The sequence below is a fragment of the Podarcis raffonei genome, chromosome 8 (assembly GCF_027172205.1).
Source record: "Podarcis raffonei isolate rPodRaf1 chromosome 8, rPodRaf1.pri, whole genome shotgun sequence".
NCBI classification, from domain to species: Eukaryota; Metazoa; Chordata; class Lepidosauria; order Squamata; family Lacertidae; genus Podarcis; species Podarcis raffonei.
In genome coordinates this window covers 81,875,955-81,895,644 of record NC_070609.1, presented here as the reverse complement: position 1 = coordinate 81,895,644, position 19,690 = coordinate 81,875,955, and the positions used below count along the sequence as shown (strand labels likewise).

General features: G+C 48.5%; 1 protein-coding gene across 25 annotated transcripts in view; it reads left to right on the top strand.

The window, feature by feature from the left end:
- The window catches only part of EIF4G3 (eukaryotic translation initiation factor 4 gamma 3), a 74,872-nt gene that overhangs the window by 29,751 nt on the left and 25,431 nt on the right, over positions 1-19,690 (top strand). For 11 of the 25 annotated variants that reach the window (XR_008331939.1, XM_053401167.1, XM_053401160.1 and 8 more), the window contains 9 exons: positions 3,842-3,937; positions 4,771-4,884; positions 8,045-8,080; positions 12,329-12,349; positions 12,981-13,160; positions 14,098-14,212; positions 15,686-15,792; positions 16,323-16,445; positions 17,099-17,207. Coding sequence is in view for 24 of the 25 variants with exons in the window: in XM_053401153.1 (XP_053257128.1) it covers positions 3,842-3,937; positions 4,771-4,884; positions 8,045-8,080; positions 12,329-12,349; positions 12,981-13,160; positions 14,098-14,212; positions 15,686-15,792; positions 16,323-16,445; positions 17,099-17,207 (901 nt within the window). In the remaining variant the exon portion in view is untranslated. The remainder of the gene's footprint in view (positions 1-3,841; positions 3,938-4,770; positions 4,885-8,044; positions 8,081-12,328; positions 12,350-12,980; positions 13,161-14,097; positions 14,213-15,685; positions 15,793-16,322; positions 16,446-17,098; positions 17,208-19,690) is intronic. The other 14 variants (XM_053401175.1, XM_053401158.1, XM_053401152.1 and 11 more) reach the window with 7 other exon arrangements.

Here is a 19,690-nt window from a genome sequence, read left to right as displayed (position 1 = left end):
ACCAAATAATGTAAGCATCTTATCCCAGACTACTGTTTGTATAGAAGGTGATAAACCGTTTAAGTTAACCAAAGTTTTGTAACCTGAGGAAAGTCCTCTGTTTTCATTTTTAGCCATATACATAAACAAAACTGTTCCATTTGATTCCAAATGAGTCTTTGTGCTTCAGGCCTTGTGTCAGTTTTATTTAATTTTTCCACAAATACAGTTTGCCACACTTTGTTGTTCCAGTTTGTCAGAAAATCCCCCTCTAAGTTGTTCGAGTATGGTGCTGTTAATGAGCCTGGCTGCTAGGAGAAGAGAACTTCTTAAAGGTTTAAGCTGTTAATATTGCCTCCCGTGAAAAGGTTGAGGAGCGCTAGACACTTTGTCTAGTAATTGCTTTTATTTGCACAAATAACTTCCTCCTCCTTAAGTCCACATGTTCATGGGCTTATCTGCACCATGCATTTGAAGCATATGGCCTCCCCCAAAGAATCCTGCTTTGAATGTATGGTGTGAATGTGGGAAGTGCTCTGCAAATTGTAGTCATCACTCATTGCTGTGTCTCATGGTGCTACAGCATTTGTAAAGTTTAGAAATAATCACTGCTTTAAAAAAAAAAAAACATGTCCCAACCCTCAGATGTTGAGGTTGGACAGGCTTGAATTGGAGTTAACCTGGATACAGATTGTTGTGGCAGGGAATGCTCTTGGTGCATGGCAGGAAGCACTTCTTCCCACCCCAGGCCAGACCCTGATTGGCTCCCCAGGATTACATTGGAACTTTCATCTCGCCCATCTGGGCCAGCTAATTGGGCTCTGAAATTGGACTCAGAAATGTGGCTGCTAATTGCCGCTTGCTGATGTACTCCAAGACAAAGACAGTGAATTGGAGAAGAGATTGGGTTGTTGAGTCATTGCAGTGGGCTTGATGCAGCGAGGCTGGCAAAAGTTAGGGGTGCTTCATGGGCAGAATGTTTCCTGACTGGAGCCAAAATTTGCTTCCTAAGTGACCTTGCTGCATCTTTGTCTGATTTGCCATTTCACTCCACCTAACAAGACAGTTGCAGGCTTCAAACATCTGGTCATCCCCAGAGCCATGCAACTGAACAGCTCCTGAAAAATGCTATTTTGCTGCTTCAGGCTGCCCTGACTGCCCTCTGTTGCCCCTCCCTTCCACCAGACTGGAAGGTGGTTAGGTGCCTGCTTTGGATTTTGCCTCTGTCAAAGGCAAATCACTACAGTAGTGATTGTTTTTCTGGCATGTTTTAATTAGCAAACTGCTTCTGAGTATCTGTGCATACCCTGTAGTAACTTTTCTTAAATAGGGTGCTGTTTGAGCAGCAGCTTAAACTAGATGACTTCCAGAGTCCCTTCCAGAGTATTGGGCTTGTCCAGTGCTAAGGTGGGACCAAAATCCACCCGGTCTCAGAAAGCTGCACTTGACTTTAATCTATTGACTGTAATAAGGGAAGGACAGTATGATTTATTGTCACACACCCCTTTTAGGAGGAGTTTTCATTCAACCTTTTCAGATTCAGCCCCTATCCTTAGCCCAGAATGGCATTAGGGTACCCACTTCTTTTTTTGCCATTTATTTGTATGGTGGTAGTACTGTTGCTGTTGCAACTTGTTTTAGGCTAGGTTGCAACCTTGCAATGGGTTCCGACTAGGGACCTAAGAGGGTGTTACTAATTGTGTTTTACCACATTTCTGCCACTGATCCCTTTGTTCAGCTGTGTACTCTTGAGGTCCAAGATCTCACAGTTTTGAGCTGCTGACTTTGAAACCTAGCCTGGTCCATCTTGGAATTCTGCATTCAATATGAGCCAAATGACTGCCTTATGCCCTGCTTTGAGTGTTTGTAGTCACATGTACCTGATGATAAGAGACTTTTAAAAAAAAAAAAAAGTACCTCTGTGCACAAAAAACACACACCTCGCATACGCACACACATATGCACAGCAGTATTTTATCTCCCTGAATTTTAGAATGATCCACTCCCTGGTTCTCTCATTGCATCTGGCAGGCAAATCATAAAATGCTGAACAGAATAAACTTTAATGATCCACCACTTTTCAGACAAATAAGCCGATTAAAATTCTCATGTGCATTCATCTTTCTGTGCCAAGCAGAGATCAGTAGGCAAGATAATTATCCCATTCAGCTGGGATGGAAGAAAGGCAAGTGTCACATGTTTCAGTGAGAGCCTTGAAGGATGGGCAGAATTGAGCAATGGCTTATGGAGGTGTCCATAGCATCTTTTAGGGGGCACATGGGTTGGTGAGCCCTGATGGAAGGGCAACAGGAATTGCTCTAAACCTGGCAGTTGTTTGAACACCCAGAGAGCAATTATGGATTGAGCCTGGCGCGCACAGGCAACCTGCATACAGTTGTCAGTTGGCTTACCCTTGCAGTTAAGCACTAGCCTGGTAGCATAAGTGACCGGGAATTCTGTTCAGGCATGTGAATGGACTAACGGAGGAGGGATAGATCACTCCATTTCTCTACCACCATCAGTCTGTTTGAGTCCTGTGTTAGCTGCAGTGGAAGGAAGGCTTCATCCTCCACCACCAGGATAGATAACTGAGCCTCCTCTGCCAGTCTGCTTGGTGGAAGAACTTTTCCTTTCATAGCCTGTGTGTCAAAACTGGCTATGGAGGAAGGGTATGCTGCTCTGGCACTGCAATTTGCTTTAAGCTGTAGGACTGCTTCGGGGCTCAGGGTGTGGTGTTCTGTTGAGTGGGCTGCCTCTGTTGAAATGGGGTGATGGGGAGTTTGCTTGCTTATGTGAATGGGTCCTCCAGCCTGTGTTATGAGCTCTGTTGCTGGGCAGGCTTCCCCTCCTACCAACAAGCTGGCCTTACGCAGGGGCCTGTTAGGAGAAGGCACTGCTTTTCTTGTGAAATGACAGTTGAGGTGTCATTGCTTAGACTTAACTGGCTGCAAGAGGTTTACCTGCTTTATCTGTGTTGCTGCCTTTTGCAAAGGGCCTTATCTCCTCCTCTACAGGGCCCTGGAGCAACCAAGGGGCCTGGGAAAGGGGCTGTTTGCTGTAGTCTTACAAGGAGGCTTGGACTGTTAATGGGAGCAAGAAGGAAGGCGCATTTAACTCCTGGCCACATAGAGTCAAAGGGCAACAGTAGAGCTTCTTTTTTTAAGTCTTCTAAAACTGTGTGGGTGTCAGATGTGCAAGCTGCCATTGTCCTGTCTTATAAAGAGGCAGTAAGCCTCAGTCGCATCACTGTGACATAAATCCGGAAATGTTTTTCTCAAGCCAAATAGTCTCCTGATGAATATTGTAACGGGCTGAATATTCCGCTGCTTCTTGGCATGAATTAGCAAAACATTTCTGGCGCTAAGTGTGCCACTGAGCCATCCAGCAGGGAGGAGGATGAGGTGTGTGAGATTCTGTGTCAGTGAGGTGAGCAAGCCAGCAGGGTGGGAGTACCTGGTGTATAGAGTCTCAGAAGCAAATGGTTTGGCCTACAGGCACTGCTGGCAGACACAGAGGACAGCTATCTCTGCCATGGTTCAGGCCCCCCCCCCCAGCATAATTCAGGAGATGAAACATTGGGCTGGACAGATTCTTGCTCTTGACCCAACATGGCAAATGTTGCAGTTAAGTGCCTTCAAGATAACCATTGCTTTTAAGTGAGATAGTAGACACCCCCTAACTGTTGAAAACCTGAAGTTAAGGTTAGTTCCTTGTATCCGGGCTTTTGCATCAATGGCGTATGTCTGAAGGTACAAAGTGTGAGTCTAGTTGAGAGTTGAGGCAGCAGCGGGAAGGCAGTTTCCATCCCGGTTGCCATTGCTTGTCATGTCTTTAACCATCTTTCTTCTCTCTCCCATGGCAGGCCCCTTACCCCTCTGGACAGAACGCCGCACCGACTACGCTGGTGTACCCGCAGGCCCCTCAGACGATGAGCACCCAGCCTCAGACGCGCTCGCCGGTAAGGGAGCCCTTATTTTGCCTGCGTGTTGTGCTGCATCTGTCCAGCCGTCCAGCAAAGCCATTGCGTTGCACTTCCTAACCTTTTTGCGAGTAGCTTCCCTGAGAAAAAGGCACCCGAAGGACTTCCCCTCTGCTTCCAGGTGGCACAAGTGACGTAGTGTTGAAGCCCTCTGGGGCTCTCAGAGATGAGGAGTCAGATCCTTTTTTGAGTTGCCTGCCTGCTCTCCAGAAGCCTGTGAATGCCTACTCCTGGGCACTTCTGTCATTACCTACGGTACTGGTGCCCTGCTGTCAGAGGGGGCCCTGAGCCCGGCTTCAATCTCTTGTGTTGATCCATAACACCTTGCATCATAAGTTTGAGTGATACAACCTGTGCCTTTCAAGGGTGTGTCTTCTGGTGGTGGCTGTTGTGTGGTAGATGCATGGACACCCCTTCCCTTTGTGTCTTTACCTTTTACTGCCCCCTTCTTTAAAGGGCTTGTAGCGAGTGGGGAAGGAGAAACTTGTTTCCTGCGGCCAATGCAATTCTGGGCTCCTGTGCTCACAGCCCTGCTGGTTCCAGCTGCACACTCTTGTTTTTTGTCTAGAAAAGGACCCTCCAGCTCATTCCCTCCTCACTCAGCTCCAGTAGTTGGCCACAATCCTGCTCTATGACAAACTGGTATTGAGCAGCAGAAGGGACACCCTTCCATCCCCAGCCACCCTTACTGTAGTAGGGCATGTTCCTCCCTGTTACGATGCGCAAAAAGCAAGAGCTGAAACATTCATGGCTGAAACGAGAGGGGAGAGTCTGACTCGAGAGCCGTGTCTCTAAACCAGTTTTCTTGACAGCCCAGCAGAGCAGTGCCAGTACATTGCCCAGACAACTGGAAGCGGAGGAAGGTTTTGGAACAGAGTCCGGTTTACAGGTCCTTGGCGGGAAGAGGCTGGATAAAATACTGCATTGTAAGCAATATAACAAACTGTACTCCCTTCTTGCAGGCAGTCGTGCCCCCGCGGCACCCCTTTCAGTTCTGTTGCTTTTTTTGGTTTCATTTTTTGACCACATTGTTGACTGATCTACAGAAAAGCACTGATCTGATCTCTGCTTTAAGCCGCTGTGTCTTGCGGGCTGCCGCATTCAGCGGCAGTTTGGAAGGGGCCAAGGCTGTCGAAGGTGGTGGCAGGAAGAAATTGAGGCAGGGTGCCCCCTCCTTAAAAAAAAGCCACAACAGCCACAACCCAATAACCCTGTTACAAATTTTTCAGGTGGTCTGAGTGATCAGGTACCTGAGATTTACTTTTCTAGCCCTTGTGGGGGATTTGCATTTGATTGGATTAGTCACTCGAGGGAAATTGGCAAGAACTCCTCAAAACAGGAACTTTCCCCAATTTTGGCAGAAACCTTAAGACAGAAGAAGCTACCTATAACGTCAGCCATTTTTCTGTGGTCATGAACAATCCCCCCTCTAAAATATTACCCTGCGTGCAGTCTTCTGCCATCGTCACGTTTTGTGATCATTACCACCCCATGACTAAAAATTGCTCACAGAACATTTCATTTCCCCCACTCACCTCTCCTCCTCCCCTCGCAAGTCCAAAACAAATGCAAAATGGGCTAGGCTGAGCAGCTCTTGCATTTCGTTCTGGGCTTGGTTTCCATTGGTTTATTCGCCCCGTCCCCCCTTTGTGGCCCTGAAGGGAGGCTTGGGGGAGGGTGAGCGAGGGAGAGCGAGAGAGAGAGAAAGAGAGACAGCCCCCCACCCACTATGGCACCAGAGCCCCAGCTGAGGGAGCTGGTGAGCCCTGGAGTTGTTTTTGTGCTGGCAAATGAAGGGACCCTAGTTCTTCTTCCCATAGCTGCCCTTCAGCTTACTCCAATCTATTTCTGCATTCAAGGGCCATTGGCAATTGCACAGCCTCTGCCTGGACACGGCTACCTTTGCCATTCAGGTAGCTTGGTGTCATTCCCAGGCAAGTTTTCTGTTACAGCAGGGCCAGTGCCTCACACTCTGCATGCTAATTCCAGTTGGGAAGACTTTAAAAACTTTTCAGTGAATTTCTAAATTGCAACAGGTTTTTGTTTCTTTTTAAAGCAAATTGGCCATCGTAGCGAAAATGCTGAGGTGGGGAAGAGAAGACCTATAGTGGGAGGTTTTGTTTTCAAATGGCCACAGCCAGTGTGCCCACAACGCAGCTTTAACCCATGGCGGGAGAGGGGGCCCCCTGCCAAATATGCACAGAAGGAATTGGAAGCAAGACCGGCATTTGGCAGGCAAAAATTGTAACTCCAGGCAAAGGGAAAAAGGAAACCTATTTTTAATCTGAGCCAGCAGTGACTACAGTTTGTTCTGTTGCTTACAGTTACTTAATAGAGAGAGGGGCAGAGAGAGAGGCAGAGAGAAAGAATTCTGTCCGCAGGAATTATGCAGCCAATAGCCAATGGTGACAAGTGCAAAATAGACTAGGGTCTTTCTTTTTTCCTCCCACTAACGTTGAAGTTTTATTTATTTTTCATATAACATGTTTACTGGGCCGTTGGTTTTCACATAATTTTATTAAGTTGCAACTATCTGGCTCTGATTTCTGAGCTGTTTAGAAGTGATACTTCCTGTGGAACAGTGATAAGACAGGTACTTTTGCTTTTGGACAGTTTTTTTGGTCTATTACTGGTGTGCATTTGCTGATTTTCTGGGAATATAGACTTTCTATCCCTCAACCTATTTAACCAGAAGTAGACATGCTTAATGCTTTATGCTTCTCTGGTCAGATATTTACCATCCTACTTTGCTTGTGCCCCCACTTTTCACACTAGAGGCAGAGCAAATTTTGAACCATATTTCTGTGCCAAATTTAATATAAGAACTAGCAGCCAATTCTTGCTCTCAATTTGTGTGTTTCTCAACAGCTAGAGGATCAGTAGAATGGCAGAGTTGAGCAAACGGGCCAGAAACTGTCCGTTCAGCTGTGTTAAAGTGTTTAGGAAGTTTCAAGAAGCACATTGAGGTTTTGAGAAAAAAATGACATTTATCTGTTAGGCGTTTTGATGGAAAACAAGTGATCTCTTTCTGCCTGAAATAGACGCTGCAGCCTGTTCTGTAGGTTTGTATGCTAGTGAGAGACATGTCTGCCGTTTCTGTTTCTGAATATTATATTTGGTGTGGAAAGTAGGTTATTTAAGTGTATCACAGTAAACTTTGGCACTTAGGAAAGCTGGTTTCTGCTGAGAAAGAGCTTGAATCCTCCAGATGTTTCCGCAAGGTAGTGGCAGTTGATCTGAAGGCTCTGGTAGTTTCCTTGATTTCTGATGACACTCTCTCTGCTTGTTGGTTGTTGTGAACTCATTTGCAGTCTCCTCTTTTGCTTTATTGTTCATAGCAGATTTTCTGTTAATGTTCGGGGGGGGGGGAAATAGTGAGTGTGGCTTTTCTCATGTGTGTTGTGGGAGAGGATAGGGGAGAAATATTGAGTTGATTCTACAGCATTGCAGGTCTACCCGTCCCCACATGCTCAGCTGCACTGAATATGCCGCAGGATTTTGCTTGCTTTCCGTTAAAAAAGGAAGGAGAGCCCAGTGAAGTTTTTAGAGGTTTCTACAGCTGCACTTAGAAAGCTTCATATATGCCAAGATATCAGCATCCCTAGGTGAGGCTGACTTGTCTTTCAAGTTGTGGCTGTGCCACAGACAGGGCTCTCCATCCTGCACTCAGCTTTGATGCGCATCAGCAAGGGCTGGCCTGCCTTGCTTTTTTTAAAAAAATAACTTAGTGTTTGGTTTTTCAGCAAATCCTTCTCCCCCTGCCCTCCTTCAACTATGTTAGTGTTAGGGTGTCTTTTGGCTATCTAACAACTTTGGCAGGCACCTCCACCACCCACATTTTGAGCAGTGCATTCACCTGGCAGCAGAGTTTTACCTTCTGGGTTTTTGGTACCTGTCTGTCACTGTCCTGCAGCACAGCTTTGACTGTGAGAGAGTGTGTGTGTGTATGTGTGTTGGGTTTTTTGTTTGATTTCCCCTTGTGGGTTTCTTTTGCATACAGTGTGACAGTTTTTGCCTTTTGTTGTGGTGTTTCTGACTCTCTGTGCCTTTCCTTTTTGTGTTTTTGTTTCTCCTGCTTCTCCTCAGTTTGCAGCGGGGCCTCGACCTGCCCATCATCATCAGGTACAGTACCCTCCTTGCCCCTCTTCACTACGCCTCCCCTTTGCTGCCAACTGGTTGGGAGGAAAATGTGCGGGGGGGGGTGTTACTTGGCTGGCCCTCCACTAATTCCGCAGGCCATGTCCTGCACCTTGCTTTCTTAGAACCCCCCCTTTCTAAAGAGCCCCCTAACCCCATGGCACAGTCAAGCTTCAACTTCTAACGGTTACTAATTCTGTTGCATCAATTAACAACCCCACTAACTGTGCTCCCTGGCTTTTGCTGCTGCCACAAAGCTTTCTGATGGCTGTTGGTCTGGGATCTTTGATGTTTGCTTGGTCAGGGGTGTGCGTGCGTGTGTGTGCTTAGTTTGGTTATCTAGTTCTCTTGGGCACCAGGGGAAATGGGGTCAGAATCCAAAAGACTTGCCTGGAGCAATTGCCACATTACAATACTCCCAAGTACTTTCCATTCTGAGGATGGCAACATTCCACCTGAAATAAAAACACTATGAACGTCTACCGCAGTCAGGAGACTGCTTGATTTTCTTTACCAAACAGAGCCATGCTAAGTTGGAAACATGAGAAAAATCTTGAATAGTGAAATCGGGTTCTGAGTTCAGGGGTTTTTCTCTGGTCTTGTGGGGCTGGCCCAGCCCACCTTCCATGCCCCCTTCAAGGCAGCATCTAGGGGAGGTGTTCAGCATCTGAGGTTGACTGCTGTGGATGGACCTATGAGTCCGCCACATTTCTACAACCCATCCTTGGTCAGAAACAACTCATGAGAAGGGGGTTGCACTGTTGTTTCATCTGAGCCGAAGCATACTGGAGAGGTGAAAGTGTAGGTCTGTGTAGCCCATCACACAAGTCACATCATAGGAGGGGGGTTCCTCCCCATGTAGCCTTAAATCATCAGGGAATAAGTTAATTATGATGTGCTCATCTTCTCTCTCCCCGCCCCCCCCCAAACAGACAGCCTGAGTTACTCTTGTGGCTGCTACTTGCTGGGTGGAGGGGTGTGGCTTTTAGAGGTGCTGTTTCTGGTTAAAATGTTGTGGTTTCTTCAGTTCTACATGCTGGAGATGGCAGATCCCATATTTTCTGTGGCTGTTAAAAGGGTCCATATCAGTGGGAGGCAGGGGAGTACTGGGCTTCCTGGCTGGTGCTGTAGATTTTCAAATATCCTTTTACCATCTTCCGTGCTGGACGCGGTTACAGTTAGGTTAGCTTAGCTTTAGAGACGGCTTTGAAAAGTGTTGTAACTTGCCGTAAACCTTTATGGTGTCCCATTGATTAGAAACCCAACTCAAAATAATCAAGGGTTAGCTTGGAACCAGAGTTCAGCTTAACTTCACATGTTACCAAATGGCTCAAAGCAAATGGGTGATGAGGAGGCAACTGGATTGATGGAGAGTTGTGGAGAGCTTCTTGGTTGTCAGGTGCAACTTGAGGTTCCTTCCCTCTCTCCTGCTGCCATTGAAAATGACAGGAACTCTGATAGTCTAATGCAGAGCACTCTCACAGGCATCATTTCCTGCAGTTATTGTGTCATAAGATGTTCAGGTCAGTGTGACTCATGTGCTCGCGCCATTAACTGGCAGCTCCTCCGGCCCAGCTGCTGTGACGCTTGATGAGGCTCATTGAACTTGCCAACTGCTATTTGAAGACCGAGGGGGCTGTGGGCACGTCTTCCTCCAGGAGGAGCGTTATTCCTGGGGCCCTTCTTGCTTCTGCGCTCATTCAATTAGCGCAAAGTGTTTGCACAAAGATGTGCAACACAAAGCTGTTGGAAGCAACTGTGAACTCCCCGTGGGGAGGAGTAGCAAACCTTGTCAAGGAAAGGAGGGAGGGTGTGAAAACACTCTGCTTACCAGGAACTGAGGTTTGCCTTAGAGTGGGAGGGGTTTCTCCTTGGCAGCCTTTGACTCCTGCCTCATTAGGGAATCACATTTTCTATTTAAGAAAATTTCTATTTTAGTTCCCGCTGGGCAGATGCTGTGAATTCTGTCAGGCCTCTTAGTTTCGGGACTGCTGAGCAAGGATTCTTGTGCCAGTCTTGTTTCTCCAGCAGGCTTGGTCCCTTCTACACACTTCTGGTGTGGTACACAAGTGGAACAATCCCTGCCCTCCCCGATTGGCTCTGTCACCTTCCAAAGGGCAGGGTTTCTTCTGAGCTCTTCAAGCTCCCATTTCCACTTACTTTCTTTTTTCCTCTCTTTCTCTCTCCCACCCCCTTCCTTAGATAGTATCTGAGGGTCCCAAGATACCATGTTAGAGAGCAAAGCAGTAGCAGGGGAGTAACCTTCCCACCACCCAGCCAAGATGTTGTCCTCAAACTGCAGCTAGGTGCCTTGAGCCAGATCCACCCCTCCTCTAATGCTGGAAGAAAATGAGCTATTTGTTCACACACTCACTCTGTCCTCCATTCAGGCAAACAAGAAGTGTGACTAGTGGTCAAGGGCACATTCCAGAAAGGCTAAAACATTTGGGGTTCAAAGCAACGGCTAGTGATTGGTGCTGCCTAGAGTCCTGAGGGCCACCAGATCGAGAAGCCTGGAGAGCTGTGTTCAGGCCCTGGGTCTGAGGCCCCCTACCTGTTCCCTAATGGAAGCAGTTTTGCTCATTCTCTCTCATTCGGAGGCTGCTCTGTCAGGCAGCTGAAACTGTTGGGCTTGGGAAGTTTGGTGTGTCTGGGCATCCCACTGATGACCACCATCACAAAGCCTGCGTCTTAACAGCACCAGCCATGAGGGCCAGGGACAAGCCAGTGGGCCTGCTGCATAGGGTTGGCCTTGACTCTTTGTGTTCCTGATTTAGCACAAAGTGCTCCTCCAGTGGGATTTGGAACAGGGGCTGGTATTTTGAACTGTTTGACAGAACGATTATAAAACAGAGAAAAGAACACCAATTCATCTCTGACTCTCTGCTGCAGCCATGGCCTCCATCATCTTGTCTGGAACCCTGAATTTCTTCACTAGTCTGTTAGTCTTGCAAGTTGCAGGAGTTGGGATCTGGGAGGGGAGTAGCAGCTGCAGGAGTCTTGCATGTTCCCCTTCCAGACCCTTTTCTGGTGCTATTTTCAGAGCAGCATTTTGGGATTTCTTTCCAGCTCTTGAAGCTGGTCAGGTACTTCGTTGTGTTTGCTTGATCATCAAAGAGACTTTGGCTAGTTGAGTCCCTGAGCGGCTGCTGGACCTGGTCTGCTCTCTAAACAGGAAACAAAATGCAAAGCTCCAAAGCATCACTTTTCCTTCTCTCCGCCCCACAGGCTGTCTCAGCAGGTCGAAAGTGGTTCTTTTGAGGGGTGGCCCCGACAATCTCTGAATTCCTTACGATCCCATCTGTGCCAGTTTTACATGCCTGGAGAGCTTTCCAGCTGATGTATTGCGCAGCCTTGAGATTTCTCTGTAAGCAAGGCTGCTTTCCAAGGAGAGAGAACTGAGGCAGGCTTGTCCGAGGCCAGCCGGTACATCCCTGGTGGCTGTGGTTTGACTTGACCCTGAGCTCAACCCCCTTGCACTGCTTAGAGCAGGACAAAATTTGTCAGTGGCTTGCTGTGTGTCCTGGTTTCTGTGCAGAAGATTGAAAGAGGAGGGCTCATGGCCATCTAAACCTGGAGTTGCCAGCCAGCAAGGCTGCTCTTGATAGCCAGCATAGCTGTCCGTCCCCCGCATCCCAGGGGTTGTCTTCTGCATCTCTCCTCCTCCCTATCCACCCTGGAGGTGGCTCTCTTCAGACAGGTGGCTCATTCTGTCCTCTGCAGACAACCTGTGGCTGTGAGGCAGGGAGCCTTCCCTTCCCTTCCCTTCCCTTCCCTTCCCTTCCCTTCCCTTCCCTTCCCTTCCTGCTTGACCACTAAACTTGGGGCTGGTTTCTCTCATCTTTTTTTGAGACCATCAAGAGGATTTTAGCAGGGTTCTGATGATCATTGGGCTGTTTCTGTTGGAGAGGAGAAGGGACCCCCAGGAAAGGGTAGTTGTCGATAGGGCAACTTTTCCTAGCCATTTTCTTTCCACTGAAGCTTTAGTCCCTTGTTGTGTTTTGAGGAAAGCTAATGTCAGTGAAACAAATACTAATTTTAGAAAGCCCTAGACTGTTGCATGATGGTGACTCGGGCCATGGAGGAGTCCTCGGTGCCTACTGGAGGGGCTAGGCAGAAGGAGGGCCTTAGGTTGCATGCTGGAACCCCACCCACCCCTCCTGTTGTTGACCTGTCAGCTGTTCCATTGGCTTTCTTTCTATTTCCTGCTGCTTTCTTGCTTCGTTGTTGAAGGGAGGATTCAGACCCATCCAGGTAACTTTCACTACTGGTTCTGCATGGCCTCACTGCCTCTCGATCACATGCGCCATTAGCGGCCAGGTGTCTTAGTGCCTGACGCATCATTTCGCACATTGAATGTTGAGCGTTGGGAGATGTCGTCGTCACACGTCCCTAGTCCTCTGCTTGACATTTGTATGGTCAGAGAAGTTAAGTTTAGACCCAGGAAGGGGTTGCCGTCTCCTTAGATCATGCCCGGAGTGATGAAGAAGCTTCCCCAGTTTCAGGCAGGTCAGGGAAGGTAAGTGTGTGGTTGGCCTAGGACTGAACGCCAGTGCAGGTGTCAGGTTCCTCTTGGCAACCCCTTTAGAGAAGTGGCCTTATACAGTCCATCTCCAAATGACACCCATCACCATTCCTGCCCTGCCCCCTCACTTCCAGGGCAGGACTCGTTAGATGCAAAGACTATTCTGGTCAGACTCATCACTTTCCCCCGCCCACCTGCGTTGCACGTGGGGCAAGTGGGCTTCCGAGGCAGAAGACCCTTGGCCAGAGAGGGGCAGCTAGTTGTTGATCAGGTGCATGGCGAAAGCACCATGAGTGCGGCGCACTGCTCTTCCAGGAGATGGCCGGCTAAAATATGGGGCTCCTTGCTTCCCTCCTCCAGTTTTTCCAGAGGCCTCAAATCCAGCCTCCCAGAGCAACGATCCAGAATAGCAGCCCTTCCATCCGTCCTGGTGCACAGACGCCAACCGCTGTCTATCAGACCAATCAGCACATCATGATGGTGAACCACCTTCCCATGCCGTATCCAATGCCTCAGGGCCCCCAGTACTGTATACCACAGGTAAGGTCACAGCACCCTTAAAATGATACAGTTGACTTGCATCTTAACCTGCACAATCGCAGCTTCACAGGCTTGGCACCCAGCCAGCTAACAGGGCACAAATGAAACCTACGCAAGGTGAAGAACCCATTAAGCCTGTGTGAGAGCTTGCCAGTCCCTGGTAAGCAAGTGAGAGAGCTTAAAAGCTCTCTGCCTTGCATGGGGAGGGCAAGACCCACACAATGCACTGGCATTTCAGCAAGGTAGCGATGCTCATGCCAGGGTGTTTCCAGGGTTGTTTTGACTGTAAGCAATTTTGGTTTTATGTGACATCCCCAGAAAGGAACCGCGGCGCAAGTTGCGAGTTGACTGTAAAGTTTTGCCATTAATGGCAGGTAGGGCAAGTCAGGGAGGGAGGCATGTAAGTGCACCTGTTCTTTAATTCGGCTGGTGGTGACGATGTATCTGCAGCTGCCTGCAGGTTGTGTTCAATGTCAGCCCTCCTGTGACTTAGCTGGGTGCAAGTTAAATCCACAGCACAGGTGTGCTTGCGTTTCCCTCCTTCCCCTGAGTTTTCAGTCCTTGGGTGGAAAAGGGGAATCGGGGCAGGTCTGGGAGGAATCTCTGGCACTTGGTATGCAGGCACCTGCCTTACCCAGGCCATTGGCCCACCTAGCTCAGTATTGTCTACACTGACTGGCAGCAATGGCCCCTGAGGTTTCAGGAGAAGGGGTCTTTTCCCAGCCCTATGTGAAGATGCTGCCAGGGATCAAACCTGGGGGCCTTCTGCATGCCAAGCAGGGGCTCTGCCACTTTGCTGAGACCCTTCCCCTGGAATTTTGGAATCTTCAATATATTTGTTTTATTTATTTATTGCTTTTTTAGCTCCCAGCATTCCTCAAAGGTGTTCAGAGCAGCATCGCCATTTTCTGAGCCTCTTGTGCCATTTCTGTTTCAGTATCGTCATAGCGGCCCTCCGTATGTGGGCCCCCCACAACAATATCCCGTTCAGCCGCCAGGGCCTGGACCATTTTACCCAGGACCGGGACCCGGAGAGTTCCCCAACGCCTATGGTAAGAAGAGGTTTCCTTTGAAGGGAGATGGGTAGCAGAGCAAGGGCCATTTGATATGGTCCTTTCACCCTGTAGACTGACCTTTATGCAAACCAGGCTTCCTGTGTTCGTATTCCACACCTTCAGCACTGTAGCATTCCCATTTTGGCTTCTCTGTGTTAAAATGAATATACAGTAGGCCTGCAGGTTACATTCCAGGGGTTCACATGCAAATGCAAAATCATGCAAAGCCCGGAAAAACCCCAGAATCACCCCCGTTTAACTGTCCCTGTCTTACTGGGCTCTGGGAAGGTCATGCGAGGCCTCTGGAAGAGGCAGGGGAGCTTCTGTGAGATCTTGCTGGAGTCTCACACAGTCTTCCAGAGGTGTTGCGTAGCCTTCCCAGAGCCTTCACCTTGCTTATCAAGATCTGGGAAGGTTGCATGAGATCTTGTATGACCCCTTATGGCTGCCTGCCCCCTCCAGTTTGTTTATTTTCCTGCCATCTGCACAAAGCTGCAGTTGTGCAAATAAATCACATGTAAGTTGCAGGTCTAAATTGTGACTTGAGTAGATTTTCCTCTTTAATTTTGATGAATGAATTCTGTCACTTTGGCTGCATTGCCTTATTGGTGCGCTCTGGTCATCCTGGGGCAGAGGGGGCAGGAAGAGAGTTAGGCAAGGACAACCAAAGCACTTAACTGCTGGAGAGCTTGCTTGGAGATCTTCGTTTGGCACCTGAGGTCAGAGCCAGCCTTGCCATCAGAAGGCGTAAAATGGTGTTTTAAAAAAAGAGGTATGGGAGTGGATTGGGGGCTGAAAATCTCTGGAAGCTGGAGTCTGCCCAGCTTTCTTGTGAAATTGGGGCATGTTCACCACTTTGCTTAGAACCTTTGGCAAATAGGAGACTCTGAGGTCTTTACTTTCTTAGGAGTAGAGGGTGCACTTTGCTTTATTGGCTCTGGCGGCAATTTTGTGTGTGTGTGTGGGCGCGCGTGCGTGTGGGCGCACATGCATGCAGAGGTTGAGGAGGTGGCTTTGTTCCTCCAGGAAAGAAACTGAGCCTGTCATGTCATTGGCCCATTCCTATGGAACTCTTTGCCACTGGAGATTCAGCGGGCGCCTTCTGTGCCAACTTTTAAATGCCTACTGAAAACTCTTCTGTTCCACTAGGCCTGTGCAGGCAGTTAAGAGTACATCCTTCCACAGTGCTCTAATAATGCTTGTTTTTATTTTTTTATGGTTTTACTGTATGGCTTTTCATTGTAGTAAGCTGCTGTGATATACACACACATATGCAAGCCTGGGGGGGCACTCCCAAGCAGAGGGAGCAAGTGGCCCCTCATTTCCCTGACCTTGAAAGAGGAAAACTAGGAGTCACACTTTGAGGTAGCTCGTCCTGGGTGAAGGGACGTGGCTTTGAGCGCTTTGCCACAGGCAGGCAGCCAAAGGAGTGAGCCTAAGATTCTCCTTGTCCCCCTTTACCCACCGCAGGGGCACCTTTCTACCCAACTCCCCCGGTGTATCAGTCCACACCCATCATAGTGCCTACGCAGCAGCAGCAGCAGCCAATCCCACCAGCCAAGCGGGAGAAGAAAACGGTAAGAGAGCTCTGCAGCTGAATGCTGAGCCCTGTGGGTTGAAGGGAGAAGCTGGAAACTGGGGAGGTTGACACTCCCCTCACCATGGAAGGAGTCTCTCTCACAGGTGTTCTGTTTAAAGCCTTTGTTGTTATTTACTCACCTTCCTCCTATGTGTTTTAAGGTGATATATGCAATATAATCAAAACAGTTTAAAATAGCAGCAAACGAATGGGAAAACCCTAAAAAGAAACACCCATTGTGGAGACCTCAGCCACTTAGAAAGCTTTTCGGAACAAAAATACCTCTTGGCAACACCTTAGTGGGCGTTATAACGGGGGTACCTTTGGGGGTGGGGGTGTAACATTATAAAAGGGGCACCTCTTGGGGTGGGGTTTCCTTCCACCATGTGCTGCTGTGGCCCTTGGTGCGGCCCTCTGAACCGTGAGTCGCTAGTGTCATGCTCTCCTCACAGCATGAGGCTGGGCCCCCAGCCAAGCCACCTTTTTGGGGAGGTGATTTGAGCGGGTGCTTCGTTCCATCCTTTCCAGATCCGCATCCGAGATCCCAACCAAGGGGGCAAAGACATAACGGAAGAGATCATGTCTGGTGGAGGAAGCCGCAACCCCACACCTCCCACGGTCAGGCCCTCGTCCACGCCCACCCCGCCCCAGGTAACTGCGTGGGGACGGGCTGTCACTCATTCTCTGCTGTAGCCTCCTTGCGCAGCGTCTGTATCCCGGTGGCGCTTCTTGCCCTCACCCTCTCCTGCTCATCAGCTGCAAGGCAAAGCCAGTCGTCCTTGGAAAACTTCTTGCCAGAGATGAGCCGGCTTCTGAGGGCAAGGAAAGTTGGAGAAGGACCTTGGCTGCTTCAGGCGGGAGGGTCTCCAGGACTTGGGTTGTGGAACATGCCCCAATTGTAGCTCCTCTCGGTTTATTGTGATTCAACACTTCGTTGTTTTTTTAACAAAGTGCTTTGAAAGGCTTTCAGTTGAATTGTGGCAACCTTTAAATAGTTGGGTAGGGGAGAGGCATGCTTTCCCCCCAAATTCCATGGCGTGGGGGGTGTCCAGATAACTGGTTGTGCCTTCTCCCTTCTCGCTGCTGTGAATAGTAATTTGTCTTTCTCCTCCTGCTGCTTTTCTCCCTCCCTCCCCATGCGCTTTTTTTTTTTATGACCGTATATCTTATTCCTTCCTTTTCTTGATTTTTTTTCCTTTCCAACCCAACTGGGTTTTCTGCCCCTCTTGCTCGCTTGTGTTCCATGTTGCTAGTTTTTATGTTCGCATGCTCATTATCACCCTTTTTTGTACTTCAAATCCCAGCAGCTGCCCAGCCAGGTCCCCGAGCACAGCCCTGTGGCGTTCGGGGCCATGGAGAGCTCTCACCTCGCTGCCAGCACCCCCATCGCTGTGACAAGCGACCTGAAGCAAGGTGGGTGGACGGATCTCTTTGTCCCAGTTTTGAGAGGTGCTCTTCCTCTCTCTGTGAGGAGCCTCGAGAGCTGGTGAATCTGTGAGCCTGAACACTGAATCATTTCTGACCTTGTGGAAAGCGCCACCTTTCAGCTTCCCATCTGCAAGTTGGTGGTGATGATAACATTGACCCACCTTGCTGGTTTCTGTAGCGCTTTCGCAAGCAGCCTGTTGGGCAAAAACACATGAAGTTAACAAGTTTTCTGAATTTTGGCCAAGGCAGACTAGGGGGGGAAATGTGTCATGAATGACCTATCACCGATAGGAGCACAACATCTGGAAGGCACCAGGTTGGCAAAGGCAGTCTCAAGCTAGTGCTTAAATGAGCTGTAAATTCTGTGTGACAAGAAAGCCCCTTCTTTGGCACCCTAGAGCCATCAGTTACCCCCCGCAGCTTGACTGCTGGCCCGTTGGGCAGCTCCTTTCACACTTGCTCCCCACTGAATGCTCAATAGAACCAAGTGCTTCTTTGCTGCCAACACCTCTGCAGGGGTGGTTGACGTAGGTGGCTGCAGCAGCGAGTGGTCGTGGTCACAGTTCTGGCCAGTTGTGACCCAGCACAGCCACTCTGAACCTGGAAGGAGGGCAGCAACTGCCAGGTTGGAGTGGCTGCCCAGTTGCTGCTCTGCTGAGTGCTTAGAGGGACCCAGCTGCACTCCTTAGGGTTCTCCATTGAGGAGGGAGGCAGGTGTAGCTGAGGTTGTTGGTATTCTGTGGGGTGGCTGATGAGAAGACATTGGGGGAATGATACATTTTAGGGGCATTGTTGGCAGGGTTCTGAGTCACTGCAGCTGCTATGACTCTCTTGGCCAAGTAGGAAGGAGGGATGTTTGTAGGGCTGCCTGGGCTGACAGGCATTCATAGTTGTTGCTCTTAATTTAATAATGATGGTGTTAATTTAATATTTGTTTCGCTGTTTATAATTATGCATGGGTGGGCTGTCGCTTGTTCTCTTTCTGGTTGTTATAAAAACATTGCAACAGTAAATGCTCTTAAAATACACGTCTTTACTTCTGTTTTTGCAATATAACTTAGAATATATCTAAGAGCCTTGTTGAGACTTGATGTATCCATGAAACAGTCTGTGCTTGTAGGTGTCAAGATTAGAAATTAAACCTGGTCTTTGAACACCTTGCACATTTCTTGAGTTCCCCCAGCTGTACAATGGGGCTTTGGGTTGTAACTCCTCCTTCTGGGATATGCTGGGTCACCTTGGGGTAGGACTCTGGGCAGGGGGTGGAGCAGGTAACGGTGACTGGACAATTTTTAGTCTTTATGTCTTAAATACATAACCCATCTGGTGCCCCAGGCAGTTAACATTGGATAATAATAATAATGGCAATAAACAAGGCAGGTAAAATCACTTCTATAGAATTAATTAAATACCACTGGCACTAGAATAAATTTAAACAATTTATAGGTACTGGGGTCAAACACCTGTCAGGATAAAAATGCACAGGTGCATCTCACATTACGTCGGGGTTATGATCCTGGCTGTCACGTGCAAAGGCAAAAGCATGTAAAACTAGAACAGCCTCTGGAATGGTCCCACAAGACCATCCCTACCTGTCCAAAAGCAGTGCTGAGCAGGCCTTGCCCCTGCCCCTCCATGTAAGACACCTCATCATTCTCACTAAGCTGTATAAAGGTCTTGCAAGGGCGCTCATGAGATCTTGGACAATGCTTCCAGGGTTTTTTTTCTTGCTCTTCTGCCCCTTTTTATTTTTTTAAAAAATCAGTGATCCATGTAAGGTATGATCAAGAAAGTGAAATCAGCCTAAGGTGCGATCTACCTGTATTTCCTTGCTGGCAGAAGGGATTATATAGACTCCCCTTGATATGGGAGCTCTAGACATTGGGAGCAGACGCTGAAGGGTCTCCCCAATTAGGAGCCCACCAAATGTCCTTTGGGTGTTCACAGGACAGAAAGCAGAACCCCTCTGGAAAATCTTGATGTCCAGACCTCATGTGAGAGACTGTAGTTACTGGGAGTGAGCCACATTCTGCTTTATGTCTGGCCAAAGGCAAAAAATAAAAAATGAAGATGTTGCATTCAGTCAGTTCATGATAGCTGATCTGAAAGTCAGAGGCTGGCTGCAAAAGCTTTGAGAAAATGGCAGCCAGAAGATTTCTCAGCCTTGCGACTCCCACAAAACTAGTCCTCTTCTTTCCTAGTGGTGCTTCAGTGCCCTTGAACCAATCCCCTCAGTTGCTGCCATTGTCTTTGGTGACCCTATAGCAGAGGTGGCCTTCCAGTGTTCAGTCCCTTATTTACTGACTTGTGCAAGACAGTTGGGTTTCAGATATTAGTGGCAAAACTTTTTTTGTAAATAGTGACTGGTCCTCTTAACTGTGAGTTTAGAAAGGCACCAAGAGTCCAAAGGGGGAAGTTCAGTTGGTCCCTTGACAGTAGTGACAGGAGACACCAGGCTCAGCCTAGCT